The 17,045-nt window shown below is 36.7% G+C and overlaps 9 protein-coding genes and 1 non-coding gene across 11 annotated transcripts; 7 read left to right on the top strand and 3 right to left on the bottom strand.

The window, feature by feature from the left end:
- The first annotated feature begins 888 nt into the window (after nt 1–888).
- Nucleotides 889–4,579, top strand: LOC135794889 (uncharacterized). Its single transcript, XM_065306371.1, has 6 exons — nt 889–1,432; nt 2,081–2,237; nt 2,338–2,503; nt 3,382–3,515; nt 3,612–4,282; nt 4,355–4,579. Exons 1-6 carry the CDS (start codon nt 1,260–1,262, stop codon nt 4,542–4,544), a joined length of 1,491 nt encoding a protein of 496 aa, XP_065162443.1. The 5' UTR covers nt 889–1,259; the 3' UTR covers nt 4,545–4,579.
- TRNAG-UCC (transfer RNA glycine (anticodon UCC)) lies at nt 2,566–2,637 on the top strand. Its single transcript has one exon. It is a non-coding gene; the product is annotated as a tRNA-Gly (tRNA).
- LOC135794895 (probable small nuclear ribonucleoprotein E) lies at nt 2,830–3,344 on the top strand. The gene has a single exon (XM_065306380.1). The coding sequence runs from the start codon at nt 2,946–2,948 to the stop codon at nt 3,225–3,227; it is 282 nt and encodes a 93-aa protein (XP_065162452.1). The 5' UTR covers nt 2,830–2,945; the 3' UTR covers nt 3,228–3,344.
- On the bottom strand, nt 4,559–5,333 carry LOC135794893 (FAD-linked sulfhydryl oxidase ALR-like). Of its 2 annotated transcripts, none has more exons than XM_065306377.1 (3): nt 5,199–5,333; nt 4,847–5,055; nt 4,559–4,792 (listed from the first exon to the last, which is right to left on the bottom strand). In XM_065306377.1, exons 1-3 carry the CDS (start codon nt 5,319–5,321, stop codon nt 4,630–4,632), a joined length of 495 nt encoding a protein of 164 aa, XP_065162449.1. In that variant the 5' UTR covers nt 5,322–5,333; the 3' UTR covers nt 4,559–4,629. The 2 variants fall into 2 exon arrangements, with proteins under 2 accessions (XP_065162449.1, XP_065162448.1); XM_065306376.1 differs by having other exon boundaries at nt 5,193–5,327.
- A 134-nt stretch (nt 5,334–5,467) lies between these two features.
- Nucleotides 5,468–9,066, top strand: LOC135794894 (chromosome transmission fidelity protein 8 homolog). The gene is made up of 2 exons (XM_065306378.1): nt 5,468–5,609; nt 8,682–9,066. Exons 1-2 carry the CDS (start codon nt 5,590–5,592, stop codon nt 8,974–8,976), a joined length of 315 nt encoding a protein of 104 aa, XP_065162450.1. The 5' UTR covers nt 5,468–5,589; the 3' UTR covers nt 8,977–9,066.
- Nucleotides 6,122–8,821, top strand: LOC135794887 (general transcription and DNA repair factor IIH helicase subunit XPB-like). The gene is given in 5 exon segments (XM_065306369.1): nt 6,122–7,017; nt 7,020–7,742; nt 7,745–8,361; nt 8,428–8,622; nt 8,682–8,821. Coding segments are annotated over 4 exon segments (2,349 nt in total). The 5' UTR covers nt 6,122–6,197; the 3' UTR covers nt 8,617–8,622; nt 8,682–8,821.
- Nucleotides 8,682–11,208, bottom strand: LOC135794888 (zinc finger protein 569-like). The gene is made up of 6 exons (XM_065306370.1): nt 10,493–11,208; nt 10,090–10,435; nt 9,747–10,027; nt 9,568–9,675; nt 9,318–9,510; nt 8,682–9,242 (listed from the first exon to the last, which is right to left on the bottom strand). The coding sequence occupies exons 1-6, from the start codon at nt 11,069–11,071 to the stop codon at nt 9,085–9,087; spliced, it is 1,665 nt and encodes a 554-aa protein (XP_065162442.1). The 5' UTR covers nt 11,072–11,208; the 3' UTR covers nt 8,682–9,084.
- A 101-nt stretch (nt 11,209–11,309) lies between these two features.
- LOC135794892 (small ribosomal subunit protein uS2m-like) lies at nt 11,310–12,536 on the bottom strand. Its single transcript, XM_065306375.1, has 3 exons — nt 12,394–12,536; nt 12,064–12,315; nt 11,310–11,996 (listed from the first exon to the last, which is right to left on the bottom strand). Exons 2-3 carry the CDS (start codon nt 12,167–12,169, stop codon nt 11,353–11,355), a joined length of 750 nt encoding a protein of 249 aa, XP_065162447.1. The 5' UTR covers nt 12,170–12,315; nt 12,394–12,536; the 3' UTR covers nt 11,310–11,352.
- Nucleotides 12,537–12,540: 4 nt separating this feature from the next.
- On the top strand, nt 12,541–14,839 carry LOC135794890 (dehydrogenase/reductase SDR family member 7-like). The gene is made up of 4 exons (XM_065306372.1): nt 12,541–12,916; nt 12,978–13,480; nt 13,540–13,659; nt 14,006–14,839. Exons 1-4 carry the CDS (start codon nt 12,796–12,798, stop codon nt 14,174–14,176), a joined length of 915 nt encoding a protein of 304 aa, XP_065162444.1. The 5' UTR covers nt 12,541–12,795; the 3' UTR covers nt 14,177–14,839.
- A 98-nt stretch (nt 14,840–14,937) lies between these two features.
- On the top strand, nt 14,938–16,638 carry LOC135794891 (dehydrogenase/reductase SDR family member 7-like). The gene is given in 6 exon segments (XM_065306373.1): nt 14,938–15,107; nt 15,168–15,620; nt 15,623–15,669; nt 15,722–15,840; nt 15,905–16,068; nt 16,121–16,638. Coding segments are annotated over 5 exon segments (786 nt in total). The 5' UTR covers nt 14,938–14,980; the 3' UTR covers nt 15,945–16,068; nt 16,121–16,638.
- Nucleotides 16,639–17,045: the final 407 nt, after the last annotated feature.

Raw genomic sequence — 17,045 nt, 5'->3', positions numbered from 1 at the left:
TTACAATGACATATACAAATCGTGAAGCTCCCATTTCTTCACTACAAGATATTATTGACCGAAATATTAATATTTCTATGATGAGTTCAAATGCAAACTTATATCGCAATACCGGTGGTAAAATTGGGCAGATTGTTTATGAAAGGAATGTTGCCATTAGTGTGTATAATGAATATACGCTGAATTACATGCGTATTGTTGCAAAAAAAGATTTAGTTTCGATTGGGACAAGAAGTTTGTTGCAGTATGTTAAAGTGTATGGAATATTTGGAAATCGTGTCGATATAGGCATTCAAACAATCGAAGAAAAGTTGAATCATTATTATTTACCTCACTACTTTATAAAGGGACATCCAATGTATGAAGGGTATAATGAAGTGATGAATTGGATAAGAGCTAGTGGTGTTAGTAATATGTTTTTGGACCATTTTTATCATGGACTTAGCATAAAACGAGAGAAAAAAATTAAATTTGTAGAAAAGGCCATGCATCATATTTTGAAAATGGAACATTTATCACTGGCATTTTATCTTTGGATTTGTGGATTAAATATTGCTTTTGTTGTATTTGTTTTTGAGAAAATTTTATATCGGAGAAACAATGAAAATATCAATGTAGTACATTAACTGTGAAATATTTTTACTTAAAGCTTGAGTTTCTCATGTTTTTTTCGGTTCTAATTTTTAAGTTATGCAACCAAACCTACATGTAACGTTTTACTGAGAAAGAAGTAAGTGTTGCCTACATATACATTGTGCTGTTAAAATAATTATTATACATTGAAAGTTAAATTTAATTAAATGTAATTTTTGTTGTACTTTAATTCAATAAGCATTGTGATGCTTGATACAACTGTGCGTATGTGTTATTGTGTGAATCGCAGACTTGAAAGTCTGGTCTTCGGCCATCAAAGAAGTCCGCAAGACGAAGACGGCAACGCGCTGGACGAAAACAGGTAGTTAAAGAATGCGATCTTGTTCTCGTCCCAAACTGAGATTCTAACCTCGCGACTCTCTTGTATTCCATAACATAACATTGACTACTCTTTAAAATTGTGTAACAATAACAACAACAGCAATTATAACAAAGAAATTAGTTATATTTATGATGTGACAATGTCTGCTTGTGTTAAAGTGTAAAATATGTAATAAATCCTGCGTTTTACTTCGTTAATTTTGAGTTTTGTGCTAAAATTACTTGCAAACTACAAGTGACTGGGTGTTAGTTGATAAATAAAGAGTGTAAACAAGTGGCACACAATGAGTTCTCGCGGTAGTGGCTCGCTTCCGGCAGACAAAGCGTTGGCAGGCGTCCCGCGCCTCCTCGACGACTTGAAGAGACTTTCCGAGGACGCCGATTCGGCGGATATTGTTTTCATCTTAGGCAGGGAAGAAGAACGCGTATTCGCACATCGCGTTATTTTAATGGCAAGGTATTTGTTGGTAGTGGTAATTTTTACAAATTGCTTGCGCTAAAATCACATCCATTTTGGCACCAATTTCGAAGGGACGTTTTGGGAATTTCATTGATTACCGAACGTGCGCACAAAGCGTCCCGGCGTCCGATTGATGAAATTCCCCAAAGGTTAATTAGTGCTGTGTCCGACGCTCGTTAATCGCGGTCTGTTTGTTGCGGAATCACAGAGCACAGAGGAAGCTGCCCTTTGCGCAGTGACTTTGTGAAATTTGTGAAACTGGGACTGTGCTGCGTGTGTCCGGTTTTCGCATAAAAAGTTAATTAACTGCGCGCGAATTGGTACCCCCTGGCGGGTGGCCGACGGAAGTAGGCGGGGGGGTGGCGATAAATGTAAAATTTCCGTTTACACCACTGAACTTTTCTATCTTCCGTCTTTGCGCCTTTCGGGCGATTAATAAAGTTCATTATCTGCTGTTTTAATTAATTTTCGTTTCGCACCCCCGCTGCTTTCAATCACGCTGATGAATTTTAATCAGATTTGAATCACAAAAAATTTTGGTCGTCATTTTGAATTATGGAAATAAAAAATCATAGTAGAAAGATTAATTAGACACTTATATGAATAGTTAACCTCTTGAATGTATGAGATCTTTGATCTTTACAGGTGCAAGAGTTTTCAAACAGCTAAAAGGGGTGAAATATGCAGAATACCGGGTTGTTCGGTGTCACCAAGTGCGCCAGGTACACCGATCCCGATAAGATTGCCTCAAGTACCACCTGAAACCTTCAAACAATTCATGCTTTATGTGTACACTGGAAGGGTAACAAGTTTCTACACTTACTTTTATACCTCTCTTTTCCTGAAATCAAACAAACAAGATGGCGTCTTAACGTTGAAAATTTTCCATGTGATTTTCTTAGATTTTGTTACAAGACAGCGGAGTTTTTGAGATGTTAACACTAGCACAAGAATTGGGTGTTGAAGAACTGCGTAATGCGTGTGAAGATCACGTAACTTCCACGTTATCTGAAGCTTCGGCTTGCACTTTGATGGCTGCAGCGATGGAAATGAGAGAAAGGTCTCGAGGTTGGTACAATTTTTTTTTAATATTAGTTTGTGCTTAGATATTTGAATGACTGCTTTCAAGTGCGATGGTGGTGTAATGGTCAGCATAGTTGCCTTCCAAGCAGTTGATCCGGGTTCGATTCCCGGCCATCGCAGTCTCTTTTTCTTGCTTGTTGTGAAACTTTATACAAGTAAAACTTAATTTTATAGACAAAGTGGTTGTTGTTCTAATTGTTCTTCTGTTTTTCACGTTAAAATAGTTTTAAATTTCACTATTTGTAATCATGTTTAAATCAAATTTACTTTTGAAACACCGACAACACCGCGTTAAGTTGCAAGCAGTTTCAAGCAACGCCGGATAACCTCAAAAAGTCGGCTTCTTGTTGATCGTTCACGCGACGTTAGCACAACGCTAACAGTTTTCCGAAAGTTTAAACTTTAATTTATAAGAAAACAAATTAAAATGGCATTCAAACCACCGAAAGTACAGAAGGTGATGGTCCAACCCATCAACCTTATCTTCCGTTACCTCCAGAATCGCTCACGCGTCCAAGTTTGGCTGTACGAGAACGTTAACTTGCGAATTGAGGGGCACATTGTCGGTTTCGACGAGTACATGAATCTGGTGTTAGACGACGCAGAAGAATATTACACGAAAACTAAGAACCGAAGACAATTAGGACGAATTATGCTCAAAGGCGATAATATTACGCTGATTCAGGGCGTTACTCCAACACTTGCTTGATTTCCAACCTCCAACAACCTTAAAAACTATTTTGAAGCAATTACATTTAAGTTAAATTAAGTTTTACTTACAATAAGCTGTAATTTTAACTAGTAGAATAAATCTTTTGTATGTAAATGGTAAAGTTGTTTAATTATTTCTTCTTTTACTGTAGGAGGCAAAGCAGCAGTGGCTTTTGTTGACAGGTGCATCAGTTTCATTGGAGAAAATGCAATAGAATGTGTAAAGACCAATTCGTTTCTTCAACTGAAGAAGGATGCTGTTATCAAGTTGATTTCTTCAGATTATGTAAGTATTCACCCATTCCTTTTCAATTTTGAAAACTATAATCAAGATTTAAGAACTTTAAACTTCATAATATAAAATTATCTATTGTTATTTTAGTTATGCATGGAAGAAGAAGACGTTTGGCGAGCAGCCTTAAACTGGGCGAAATACCAAGCCGGCGTAACGCAACCCACAATTCACTGGACTGAAGAAGAACGCGCGCGAGTCTGCCAGCACCTAGCGCAAGTGATAAATCACGTCCGTTTATTACTAATCGACAGTCAAGTGTTCGCCGAAGAAGTGGAGCCGACTGGAGCGGTGCCAATGGAACTCAGTCTAGAGCGCTATCGGCACGCGGCGCTCGCCAACAAATTCTCCGAAGGCAGCGAAGATCAACGCTTAAAACCTCGCGTCTCCAAACACCTTTTTCCAGGCTCTTTGATACTAGGTCAGGACAAAAGTCACTACCAGCGCATTTTAAATGCTTGGTACGCCAATCCAAAACAGGCTTGGCGGTTGGTTTATAGGGCGAGCACGCATGGATACTCTGCGGCTGCTTTTCACGGGCATTGTGACGGTGTAGCGCCAATATATGTTGTGGTATTGGGTGCCAAGGGAGAGATATGCGGTGGATTCAGTGATGCCGCATGGGAGACTCAACCGGGGAAGAGTCATCACTACGCTACTTCGGATAAAGCGTTTTTGTTTACACTATGTAATAATAAGGATGTTCCACCAACTCAATTTCATATTAAGAAGAAAACTGTCGCGATTTGTTATCATCCTGAGTATGTATAAGCATAAAACAAAATGGCCGCCAATCTGTTACTTCAAAAACTGATGCAGAAACATTTTTTCAGTTTTGGTCCGATTTTTGGCGCAGGAGCCGATTTACTCATTTCTAGCAACTGCAATACCAACATGGATTCCTACTCAAACCTCCCACATACTTACGACGGTGAAAGCGCCTCTCAATCCGTCCTGATGGGTGATTATTACTTCCGCGTTGCAGATTACGAGGTATTCACACCGCTACGCTCAGTAGACTAAGCAAGAAAACGCAATTATATAAATGGTGAAACAAGTACGCGGTATGTTTATTTGCGCCTAAATATTCTCTACTAGCTATACTCAATTAATCACATGATCCATCCTTCCATCCATCCCGCCATCGCTCGTGGACCTTGGAACAGTCGAAAGCCGGCTTTCCTATCTTTAAATTTACCCTGTTGTGTATCTCACACAGCCATTGACTCAACTCATCCTGATTATTGGTTCTGATTGGATGTTCTTTCAAACTGTTAACATTATAAAATTATTTTTCATGTAATGCATGTTTTTTGAAGTCTTACTCCTCTCTAAGGCCTTCTGCACAGTGGGAACATGGATACAACTTTGCAAATACATTGAAAAATGTCTTAATGTCCTGTTTATCTGAGTCATTTGGTTTCTTCGGATATTTGGCGGCGATTGTGTGTAGTAAACCCCATGATTTCTGGCCTAATTCGTCCTTATCAAGAGGACAATCCGGTCGTCTGGATCCAACAGCACCTTCAGCATCCTGTAGAGAATATTAACTTAAGTTTGATTTGTTTTTCAACAAATTCCTTAAAGTTTAAATGGAATTTTAGTAAATTACCAAAGTTTGCAACAATATTATTATAGTTTACTGGTTTAAGGAAGAAAAGGGGTGCTTACACATACGCCTTGTCCTTTTCGTCGGTCTTGTTCCTCTACAAGACGTTTTTTATTCTCTTTCATATAATCAGCGAAGCTGGTGCACTGCCGGCATTGTTCGTTGTCTAAGTGGCTCACTCGTGGTGACATATCAAATGGTAATGATTAAAATACTTCTTTGGTCACGTATTAGGCATATTATGGAATTTGAATTCCTTGTGATGAGTTTAATGCTTTTATTTTCCACTCGTGTGCCTACCGATGGAATTCAAGTGCATGACTTTATAGGTTACGTGACTTGTTCTTGTCAAAGTCGACCGGTAATGGTGCGAGTTGATGAGTGTTGATGTTGATTTTTATTTTGGTTTATGCACGATTCTGCTCATGTTACGAAGGTGAAGGTGGATGAGGATCGATAATGCCGATTTTGATTAAGCTGTGAGTACTTTTTTTTTGCCCTCATCGTTCCATTTTACTTGCGTTACTTGGGATTTTGCCGATCAACTGGAAAACGCGCGCATTTCACAACCTTACGTCAAATTTTCATCATTTATCAGAATTGTTGACTTGTTAGGTCACATATTATGGCAGTAGTTAAAACAATTGAAATAAAAATAGGTGAATGTAGTGAATTCTAAAAGATTCGCAAAAATAAAGGGAAAGCTACTAATTTGAAGCATATTTCTATTCAAGTAACGGCGGTTATTTTATGCATTTGTGTATGTGTCGGTAGATGATGAATTAAAAGCAAAATCTGGGTTTACAGCACTCATTTGATAAGATTCTCGCACCGTTTGTACAATTAATTAGAAGCATGTAGGAAATTACTGAATACTCTCAAATTTTCTTGTATTTTTGCATCGGTTATTTATAAGTACGCATGCGTCAACAAAAATATTTTGTTTGAAGTTTCGAGAGCAGTGTGTATCCTGCTTATAAATCCTAACCCCAAACTAATTCATCCCATTCGCTGTAATTGCGTCGTGCAGTGTGGTGCAATATTTGAAATAACTGCAAACCGAGACAATGGGCCCACCTAGACGGTCCGGTAGTTCAAAAGAAAGCAAATCATCTAAAAAACGTCGTAAGGAAGAAGAGGAAGCCGCCGCACTGCGAGAATTCGACGACGATGACACCAACGATGGCCCCGACGGCGGTGCAGCCGTCCCCGGCGCAGCGGCACGTAATGCCGAAACCAGTGATCAAACATCCAAAGAAGATGAATTCGGCGCTAAAGACTACCGCAGTGAAATGACCCTCAAACCCGACCACAGTTCACGTCCACTGTGGGTTGCTCCTAATGGCCACATCTTTCTTGAATCATTCTCACCAGTATATAAACACGCGCACGATTTTCTAATTGCTATTTCCGAACCTGTATGCCGCCCGGAGTTTGTCCATGAATACAAACTTACAGCATATTCACTCTATGCTGCTGTGTCAGTTGGTCTACAAACACATGATATCATTGAATATCTTAAGAGATTGAGTAAAACCACTGTCCCAGATGGAATCATACAATTTATTGAACTTTGTACACTTTCATATGGTAAAGTCAAGCTGGTCTTAAAACACAACAAGTATTTTGTTGAGAGTCCACATCCAGAAATCTTGCAGAAGTTGTTAAAAGATCCTGTGATACAAGAGTGCAGATTGAGAAGAAGTGCTGATGATGTGGATGAATTACAAACCAACATAAATGAAAAAGTCACAGCTCCCAGTTTTGGTAGCAGTGCTAAACCTAATACAAATGAAGAAGGTTCCAGTACAGTCCCAGATGACATTACTAACTTTTATGATAAACTTGACAATGAGGAAGATGATGAAGAAGTATCACTGAACACTGTCTCTTTGAAGTGAATCAGGAGAAGATTGAAGTTATACAAAAGCGTTGCATTGAATTAGAACATCCGTTACTAGCAGAGTACGATTTTCGTAATGATACAGTCAATCCAGATATAAACTACGACCTTAAACCCTCAGCAGTATTAAGACCTTATCAAGAGAAAAGTCTACGAAAAATGTTTGGCAATGGTCGTGCACGATCAGGAGTTATTGTATTACCATGTGGTGCTGGTAAATCATTGGTTGGTGTAACAGCTTGCTGTACAGTGCGGAAACGCGCATTAGTTTTGTGTAATTCCGGCGTTTCTGTTGAACAATGGAAGCAACAGTTTAAAATGTGGAGCACGGCAGATGACAGCATGATCTGCCGTTTTACTTCGGAAGCAAAAGATAAACCAATGGGCTGTGGAATATTAATTACAACATATTCTATGATCACGCACACTCAACGTCGGTCGTGGGAAGCTGAGCAGACTATGAAATGGCTGCAGGAACAAGAATGGGGAATTATGGTTCTTGATGAAGTACACACAATTCCAGCGAAAATGTTTCGTAGAGTTTTGACTATTGTACAATCACACTCAAAACTTGGTCTGACTGCTACTTTACTTCGTGAAGATGATAAAATCGCCGATTTGAATTTCCTCATTGGACCTAAGCTGTATGAAGCTAATTGGTTGGAGTTACAGAAAAGAGGATTCATTGCTCGTGTGCAATGTGCCGAAGTTTGTGTCCTATGACTCCCGAATTCTACAGAGAGTATCTTATATGTCGCACGAGTAAACGTGTACTGCTCTATGTAATGAATCCGCATAAATTTAGAGCTACACAGTATCTCATTAAATATCACGAACGGCGTGGTGATAAAACAATTGTATTTTCTGATAATGTGTTTGCGTTGAAACATTATGCGATTAAAATGAATAAGCCTTATATTTATGGACCAACTTCGCAGGGCGAACGTATTCAAATCTTGCAAAATTTCAAATTCAACCAGAAAGTCAACACGATTTTTGTGAGTAAAGTCGCTGATACGTCGTTTGATCTGCCGGAAGCCAATGTGTTGATTCAGATATCTTCACATGGTGGATCAAGAAGACAGGAGGCACAGAGATTGGGTAGGATTTTGAGAGCTAAGAAAGGAGCGATTGCTGAAGAGTATAATGCATTCTTTTATACGTTGGTGTCGCAAGATACAATGGAGATGAATTATTCGAGAAAGCGACAGAGGTTTTTGGTTAATCAAGGGTACAGCTATAAAGTTATTACTAAATTAGCTGGGATGGAGGATGAACCAGATATCATGTATAAAACTCGCGAAGAACAAGGACAACTTTTACAACAAGTATGTTAAATTTTTGTTTGTAGATTAGTTCTGGAATATTTTTCTAATGTGTAGTTTTGTTGTTAGGTTTTGGCTGCCAGTGACATTGACTGTGAAGATGAAAGAGTGCCTGGTGAAGTAGGACCACGAGGTTCTGCATCCAGGAAAACTGGGCACATGAGTTCGATGTCTGGTGCAGACGAAGCAATTTACTACGAAAAGCGAGGCGCGAATACTAACAAACATCCCTTGTTTAAAAAATTCCGATACACATAATTTATTGTAAATTTTGTTATGATTAGTTTTTACCTGTATGTTAAGTGTATTTTTGTTAATTCTAGTGCGGATCAATTGGATTCATCATACGCCATCATCGAACTCCAGGGTGATTTGAAATCAAGCGGAGATGAATCCTATGAATCTCAGTACGTTGGCGATCTGCACTTTACAAAAACCGGAACGCCGTTGTTGATTATCGGTCATCATTTGTTGCTTGGCAAGGAAATGCCGCTGGATCATCCTTTGGCTTTACTTAAAAGGGAAAAATCCGACGATGATACTGAGTTTGTTGTACAAACTATAGTTACAAAAAAGATTATATTCAAACATCGGCCGAAGCCTATTGTCGGAATGTAAGTTCATCTCTTAAAAAAGAATTCACAATTCAAACATGTTAGAAATATTGGTCTTTTACACACAGAATAAAACATAACTTGTTACAGAAAATATTCTATAAAATTTCGTTTAGGTTGAGTTAGTTTCCACAGCTGGGATTGTAATTCCTCCAGTATCTACTGTGTCTTCTAGATGATCTGCAAACAGACCTATTTGCGTTTCTTCGTCTTCGAGGTTTGGCACTGTTGAGTCTTTTGTTTTATCAAGGATCGCTATTTCTTCTGAAGCTAAAAAACCACAGAATAGTTGTGGAATTAAACGTACAATCACAGATTAATAATCGACTTAGAACATAAACTTACGTGGAGATGATGGTTTTTCTCTTTTATGTTTCTCAACGTGCTGTTGGTATAATTTTTCATTAACGCTGTTAAACGGACAAGTTGCACAGCTAAAGAAGCCTCCTTTACCTGGATGTTTCTTTTTCATATGTAACTTATACGCGTTGCTTTGGATTGTCACGTATTTACAATATTGACATGAGTAATTCGATAACTAAAATTTTATTCAAAATGAAGTAGTTATGCGCAAATAATTTTGAAATAAACATACCCCTGAGTGTCGTAGGCCATGCCTTCTGAATGAATTATGATCGCCAGTTTTAAAATCACAAAGTTCACATTTATAAGGTTTCTCGCCAGTGTGTTGCCTCAAATGTAACTGAAATATCAAATATCAATAGCAACAACATTAGTACATGGTTCAAACGCAAAGAAATGAGTTTTACTCACGTCTAACATTGATTTTCTCGCACATTTATGCCCACAAATATTACAAACGAACGGTTTGTATTGATCGTGTACTGACTGTATGTGCCTCTTAAGATACTTGAAGTTTGCAAACGATTTATCACAAATTCGACAGTTTACGTCCCAGGCTTTCGCTTTAACATGCGAGTTTGAGTGATTTTGTAACTCTGCCATACGATTAAACTGCTCTCCACACGTCGAACATAGAAATGGTTTGAAATTCTTAGGATTACTATGAATTTTCATATGTACCAACAAATCATCTAGAAAATATATAAATTAAGGAATATGGAAATTAATATTAGATAGCTTTATGCTTAATTACATGGAGCAAGACATTTGAATGACTTGCACATTGAGCATTCATACAGGCCAACATCGATTTTATGCGCCTTCCAAATATGTGCTCGGCACGTCCTCCAAATGAAAAACAACTTATCGCATTTTAAACATTTGAAACGCTTCTTCATGCCCTCCGTGTGATATTCCATGTGTTTTAGCATGGTTTCTTTGCTTGCAAAGCTATTATCACAGCCTTTAATCATACACTTGACTTTTTTATCAGCTGTCTCATGATTGTGGACCATTTTCTTTAGAAGCTCATCATTGAGTAGCTCACCATCAGTTGTATTCTCTGATTGCTCTGATTCTTTATCAACTAAATTGTGACTCTTGAATTTCAACAAAAATTTAAACTACATCATTTTAGATAAAAATAGTTTACTTACAACAATCATATGCAGTTTAAGTTGTTCAATATTCTCATAAGCAACACTTTTTTCATCACATTTGCCACACAAGTATAAATTCTTGGTTTCCTCATCTTTCTTCAGCTTAGTATGTGCCTGATGTGCATTTTGTATATGAGATATGATTGTATCATATCTTTCAAATAATTGACCACAGAGTTTGCATTTGTGTGCAGATACAATCTCAATCTGATCATTAATACTAGTAGTGGTGTCATTAACAACTAACTTCTGGTTTTGATTATTAAAATTATTTAAAAAGTTCTCTTCCAAAACTTGTATTTTACTATTGGGTACATTTGGCAGATAAATACTGGAGGTAATTGCATTTAGATTTGTTGACTCACTGTCAACTTCTGTGGCATTTTCCAAATTCTCTTCTGGGTGTTGTAGGGATAGTGTTTGTGTCCCAGAGAGGTAGATTGGGACATTTTCAAGGGTCCAGGTAGCATCAACTTCGGAATAAAGTGGCTCACATTGAGGTAAAAATGAGTTTAAGAGATATTCCTGTACCTGAACGTCGTTCTGAATAATATCTGCGCTTATTAAACCGTTCATTATGAAACACTAGGATATTAGTATCAGTTTAATAAGCATTTTATAGTTTATTTGATAAATTAAGTTATGATGTTGAATGTTTTGATGCACTACCTTATGCACTAAGGTTATGTTACTTTTTTGAGAGGATAATAATGGATATACAAATATTATTTTGTTGTTTGAAATTGGCAAACATTAGGAAAATTGGTTGTTTTACAAATACTAATCCAATAGAAATAGATGATTCAATTAAACATAGTTTATAATTAAATTTATTCAGCTATAATGACTATATCAAACTAATTCTGATTCAAATGCTCTTTTTTCTTCTCTTTGCCTCTTAAAATTGCTGCCTTAAATAATTTGCAATACAATTCAATAGCAGCTGGTGAATCATCATTGCCAGGCACAGGATAAGTAATCAAATTAGGATTGCAATTAGAGTCTACCACACCAACTGTTGCAATAGCCATTTTGGCAGCATCCCTTATAGCAGTATGCTGTAGCAAGACATTATTTAATGTGTTCAAGAAAATGCAAAGATCTGGTAGCCTGGTAACAGCACCAAATTGCTTATCTGCATTAGTAAAAATACCACCTCTCCAAAATCTTGTATGTGCATACTCCCCACATTCTTTGGCTGTTCTCTCAACCAAGTGCATATTCTGAGCACCTCTGTGCAGAAACAGGATAATACCTTCTCTATAAGCAATATGTGCAGTAATATTTAAAGCATGTCTTAGATATTGAGCAGTTTTATCCAAATCAAAGATGGTATGACCCATTCTAGAGCCATAGATGAATGGCAACATTCTCTCATCTAGAGACCCAACTTTATGACCATAGTGAACTCTTGCATCAAATAAATCTTTGACTGTGAATAAGTTATGCACTTGGAAGTAGTCTGGATGCTTCAGGATGTTGGTTTCCTTGGTTTCTTCAACTAGAAACATTTAAGTTTTAGATTTAGAATGTTTTAAGAAGTTTGTGGAATCATTTAATTAGTGTACCTGATTTTTCTGTGGGTAGTGGTTGTGTGACTGTTGACAGGCATTGATACGTAGCTTTCACACATGATTTAACGTGTTTTGTAAATATCAGTTTATTGGAAAGCATCTTTTTAAATTTATTTTCTCTTATGCGATTGTGATTGTTATAACCTTAACAACCGCACATTGAAAGCGATGAAAGCGAGCCAATTGTATGCAACCCAATAAACAGCAAATGCTCAAACAGAGCCTACTCCAATAAAATGTACGTTTCTATTCGTGTTTTTAAAAGTAATTACCAACATATTACGTTACAATAATGCATTGCAAAGTTATATAAACTTAAATTACCTTGTACCGTAAAGCAATGAATGTAAATTCAATTCAGTGTATGTTAAATTAGTTCCAGTACTTGAACTATTATCTAAATGCGTTCATTTAACGATAAAACATGACCGACTGCGAGTTTTAATCACATACGGCGCTGATGTGAGATAATTAAATGTAAACAAAGCTGCGTTGGTTTGCTCAGGAGCGCACAGTGCAATCGTGTCCTCAGCAAATGCCAGTCATGTTTTATTAATATTCCTTGTGGGTGGTTAAATGCGTAAAATTAAAACATAACACAAATCGCGTTCGAAAGTTATCTAACCTAAAGAATTTTGGTTTATTACTCAGTTTACAAGTGAACATAGTGCAAAGTGCACAAAAGTTGGAGCTAAATAAAGCGCTAATAAGAATCTGCTAAATAAAATGTTTTGGGCATTAATTGGTGCGGGCGTTTTTACGTATGGTGTTATATATTTAGTCGCCTTATGTTTGGTGGATAGCGATTTAAATCTAGCATTTCTAGAGCGTTTTGGTAAATCAATAAGTAAGTTTTAAAAAAGTTTCTAAATATTTGTTTGCATTAATGTCTTAAAATTTAATAACAGGTAGAATCAAAGGCAAAGTGGTATTTATAACAGGAGCATCCAGTGGAATTGGTGAATATACAGCCTATGCTCTTGCTAAACATGGAGTTAAGCTTGTATTAGCTGCCAGAAGGAGAAATGAACTTGAAAGAGTAAAAAGAAAATGTTTAGAATTATCAAATGGAAGTTTAATAGACAGTGATGTTTTGGTTATTGCAATGGATATGTGTGATTTGGTTTCACACAAAATGCATTTTCAAAATGCAATCAGACATTTTGGACATGTTGATGTTCTATTTAACAATGCAGGCAGATCCCAGAGGGCAATGTGGGAGAATATAGATATTACAGTTGATAAAGACCTCTTTGAATTGAATGTCTTTTCTGTGATTAACCTCAGTAGAGTTGCTCTGGAACATTTCAATCAGAGAGGAGAAGGACATGTTGCTGTTACTTCTAGTTTAGCTGGGGTTATTGGTGTTGCTTATTCAGGGAGTTATACTGGTGCTAAACATGCAATTCATGTAATAATGGTTAAACATACACTAAAATGGATATTCAATTATATATTTTAATATTTTAGGGGTATATGAATTCATTAAGGAATGAAAAGATGGGGAAAAGAATTACAGTGAGTTTATTCTGCCCTGGACCTGTTTTTACAAACTTTTTACAGGAAAGTTTTACTGATAAACCTGGTGAGGTAAGCACATTGTACTTGTTTCTTGAGCGCATTGACAATTTGGATAATTGCAAAAATTCAAATTCCACTTACTATCAAGGCCACTCTGACGCATGCTCCTTTTCAAAGTAGCATACTTTTCCAACAGATGTCGCATCATGTATTGTTTTCTTGAAATATTTTCAACATATTTAACATGTTTCAACATGTTTTACGTTTACGTTTACATTATCACTTTTTTTATTCTGTGTTGTTTATTTACTCTTGCTAGCAACTATTTTTATATTGTTTGGATCTGAAACTGAACATTTATTTGAAATTCTTCCATTTTCTATTTTTTGGATTTCTTTTCGATTATTTATACTAGAAATATGGAATTACAACTCAGCCGACTGATCGCCGATTAACAGCCGAACGCTGTGGTCAATTATGTGCCATTGGCATTGCCAATAAAATCAAGGAAGGTTGGATGGCTATGTTTCCTTTAATGCCCATCACATACTGCGCTGTTTATTTTCCATTAATATTCCATTTGTAAGTTTTGATTTGAATGTAATATTTGATTTACTTTTATTTAATGAATGTTTTGCAGGGTGTGAAAATTTTGGGACCTGAGAAAATGTTCAAATTACGTGACAGCAAAGCACCGCAGTTGAGTTCTGTCGAGGTACAACACATCTAAGTCTAAGTTCGCTTATCATTTATTTTGAGATTATTTGTATTTTTTGCATTTTCTACTAGTTTTATGTTTAAGTTTCTACTCATTTTTGCCTTCTACTCTACACAGTGCATTATTTAATCTTTTCGCATTTAATACAATTTCTTAATAAGTTTATGATTCATTTCATCGCTAACAACGAATAACTCACAACGAAACACACGGCTTGACTTTCTTTATGATTACAGGAACAAAAGCGCATATAAATGGTACAAATTTGGTTATGGTTTTTTATTCTTACTGGTTTATGGGTGTCTTGACCAATTCTTTCTATAACAATCGCCATATTCCATACTATCTCTTCTTAACTTTTAAGACACCAGACCCATTCAAGCACTGCATGATCGATATCATTAATAAATTGTGCATTTATTCATCGAACGCATTTTGAACTCTAGATTACAATGTTCTTATCAACTGTGTCAATTTATATAAATTTATATTCAAAAAGTGACAATTAAAAGAATTATTTGTAAAAATAAATGTCTATGAATTAATGACCTTAAACAACGCATAATCAGCGTAAACTTTTATCGCTGAACTTTGAGTAGTCATTGGAATCCGGTGGTAAATAAATTATAAGCGCTAAAATTAGTTTTACTCACAACTTGTCAGGCTGTTAAGATGTTATGGCTACTTGCAATAATCGGTGCGGCATTAATCGTATACACTCTGGTGTATGTCTTCTCAGTTTTTTACTTCGATTGTGATTTAAGTTTAGCATACCATGAAAAATTCGGGAAACCAATTGGTAAGTTGCGTAGCAATAACAACACAATGATTTCATATTGAAACGAATTATATTTTATAGAAAGTTTAAAAGGCAAAGTGGTTTTCATAACTGGTGCATCAAGTGGTATTGGTGAACACACCGCCTACGCGTTTGCCAAACGCGGTGTGAAATTAGTACTAGCCGCGAGACGGAAAATCGAATTGGATCGCGTTAAACAAGAATGCCTCCAATTATCGAATGGTGCACTTGGTGCCGAAGACGTTTTAGTACTTGAAATGGACATGTTGAAGTTAGATAAACACGAGGAATACTTCAAAACTGCTGTTGATCATTTTGGTACCATTGATGTCATCTTTAATAATGCGGGCAGATCACAGCGTGGTATCTGGGAGAGAATCGCGATGCAAGTTGATAAGGAAATGTTTGAACTGAATCTATTTTCGGTGATTAACTTGACGCGTGTTGCATTGGCACATTTTACTGAATACGAAAAGGACACGTGGTGACGTACGTCTAGCGTGGCCGGCGTTTTGGCGTGCCGCATTCAGCTAGTTATACTGGTTCAAAACATGCATTACACGTATATCTCTATTTATAATAATTTGTTAATAATTTATTAATATTTTTTATAGGGATACATGAATGCGTTAAGAAATGAAAAGTTAAGAGCTAATATTGCTGTGAGTGTAATTTGCCCCGGAACTGTATTCACCAACTTTTACAACATTCGTTTACGGAACAACCCGGTGTTGTAAGTTTTGGCTTATCTCCTACAATAATTATCTAAGAATAATATGACTTTTGATTTTCGGCAGATGTTTGGTATCAAGGTTCAACCAACAGATCATCGCATGAAGGCCGAACGATGTGGAGAATTGTGTGCGGTGACGATCGCGAATCAGCTGAATGAATCATGGATGGCTTTGTTTCCGTTTTGACCATTGCTGTATATTACCTATTTTCCTAATATTTGCAGCGCGTAAGTGCAGAATATTAATTCGTTTTTTCTTGCTAAAACAATTGTGTTGCAGATTGATGAGATATCTAGGTCCCGAAGGGTATTACAAGTTGAGAGATAATCGTAAATTGGATTTTTAGTTCCATCTACAATTATGTTTGTTCCGACCAACAAATTTTACTGCTAATGATAGAATCGTAATACTGTATGCAAATGTGCATTAGTTTTGTAATGTGTTATTTGTTTTATGCAGTTGCATAATTTTAACTAAATAACTTAATTCCTGCACAATATTTACCTTTCCGCTACACTTTATTTTCGCATTTACGTGCGCAAAGGATAATTTCTATACTCCGTATACTCCGCCTATTTTAATTAAACTTTATTACCGGCCGAGTTATCAACAAATATTAGCGTGCTAATTCAAGCGTAGCACATTTTATTAACACCATCAATAACGTGTTGTGCATTTCCGAGAATATAATAACATTGTAAAACCGCTGCGACTATCTTCAGCGCACATCAAAACCATATAATTCAAATCGTGCCGTCCCCAAAGGATTAATAAACACATAAATAGTTAAATGACAACTGGCTATAATTTAATCAAGCAACGAAACTTGCGCGTTCGCGACCACTGGGTAGCAAAAAACACGCGTGTGCGGAGTTTATCTCGCGTAGGCTTCTAAATTAAACGAGAATTGCGATGATGCCTGACTTGTAAATATGGCATAAACGGCCATTCGGTCAGCGACAAAAAAGTGCCAAGTACGTGGAATACGGAATATAGTAAGGCACCTGCTCATCGGCTATATACGTCGCAATGCCCAACTTGGCGTTTTTTTCTACGTCGAATTATATTCCTTGAACAGTCTTCGCTGCTGGAGGAAAAACGAGCGCGCATTGGCGAATACCAAAAAGATTTACTTGGCGTTTTACTTTATTTGCATCTTAATGCGCGCGGTGGATTTGTTTCCTGCATTCTAATTAATGTGCCT

Source organism: Atheta coriaria, unplaced genomic scaffold, assembly GCF_025399875.1.
Source record: "Atheta coriaria isolate IRGN ID8LTWV9N9 unplaced genomic scaffold, Caltech_Dcor_3.1 hic_scaffold_6_pilon, whole genome shotgun sequence".
Classification (NCBI taxonomy): Eukaryota; Metazoa; Arthropoda; class Insecta; order Coleoptera; family Staphylinidae; genus Dalotia; species Dalotia coriaria.
Note: the sequence above shows the minus strand (reverse complement) of the source record. Positions and strands in the feature narration are given on the sequence as shown.

Bases quoted from the DNA above. Each gene is read 5' to 3' on its own strand.
- LOC135794892 (XM_065306375.1), bottom strand. From the start codon at position 12,169: ATGCTTTCCAATAAACTGATATTTACAAAACACGTTAAATCATGTGTG. The intron at 11,997-12,063 runs GTACACTAATTA...AAATGTTTCTAG, and splicing joins ACTACCCACAGAAAAATCAG to TTGAAGAAACCAAGGAAACC.
- LOC135794895 (XM_065306380.1), top strand. From the start codon at position 2,946: ATGGCATTCAAACCACCGAAAGTACAGAAGGTGATGGTCCAACCCATC.
- LOC135794888 (XM_065306370.1), bottom strand. From the start codon at position 11,071: ATGAACGGTTTAATAAGCGCAGATATTATTCAGAACGACGTTCAGGTA. The intron at 10,436-10,492 runs GTAAGTAAACTA...TTGAAATTCAAG, and splicing joins TTAAACTGCATATGATTGTT to AGTCACAATTTAGTTGATAA. The intron at 9,676-9,746 runs GTGAGTAAAACT...TTGATATTTCAG, and splicing joins CGAGAAAATCAATGTTAGAC to TTACATTTGAGGCAACACAC.
- LOC135794894 (XM_065306378.1), top strand. From the start codon at position 5,590: ATGCCGATTTTGATTAAGCT. The intron at 5,610-8,681 runs GTGAGTACTTTT...TGTTAATTCTAG, and splicing joins ATGCCGATTTTGATTAAGCT to TGCGGATCAATTGGATTCAT.
- LOC135794890 (XM_065306372.1), top strand. From the start codon at position 12,796: ATGTTTTGGGCATTAATTGGTGCGGGCGTTTTTACGTATGGTGTTATA. The intron at 13,481-13,539 runs GTAATAATGGTT...TTAATATTTTAG, and splicing joins GTGCTAAACATGCAATTCAT to GGGTATATGAATTCATTAAG. The intron at 13,660-14,005 runs GTAAGCACATTG...TATTTATACTAG, and splicing joins TTACTGATAAACCTGGTGAG to AAATATGGAATTACAACTCA.
- LOC135794889 (XM_065306371.1), top strand. From the start codon at position 1,260: ATGAGTTCTCGCGGTAGTGGCTCGCTTCCGGCAGACAAAGCGTTGGCA. The intron at 3,516-3,611 runs GTAAGTATTCAC...TTGTTATTTTAG, and splicing joins AGTTGATTTCTTCAGATTAT to TTATGCATGGAAGAAGAAGA. The intron at 4,283-4,354 runs GTATGTATAAGC...ACATTTTTTCAG, and splicing joins GCGATTTGTTATCATCCTGA to TTTTGGTCCGATTTTTGGCG.
- LOC135794893 (XM_065306376.1), bottom strand. From the start codon at position 5,321: ATGTCACCACGAGTGAGCCACTTAGACAACGAACAATGCCGGCAGTGC. The intron at 5,056-5,192 runs GTAAGCACCCCT...TATTCTCTACAG, and splicing joins GAAAAGGACAAGGCGTATGT to GATGCTGAAGGTGCTGTTGG. The intron at 4,793-4,846 runs GTAAGACTTCAA...TAATGTTAACAG, and splicing joins GCAGAAGGCCTTAGAGAGGA to TTTGAAAGAACATCCAATCA.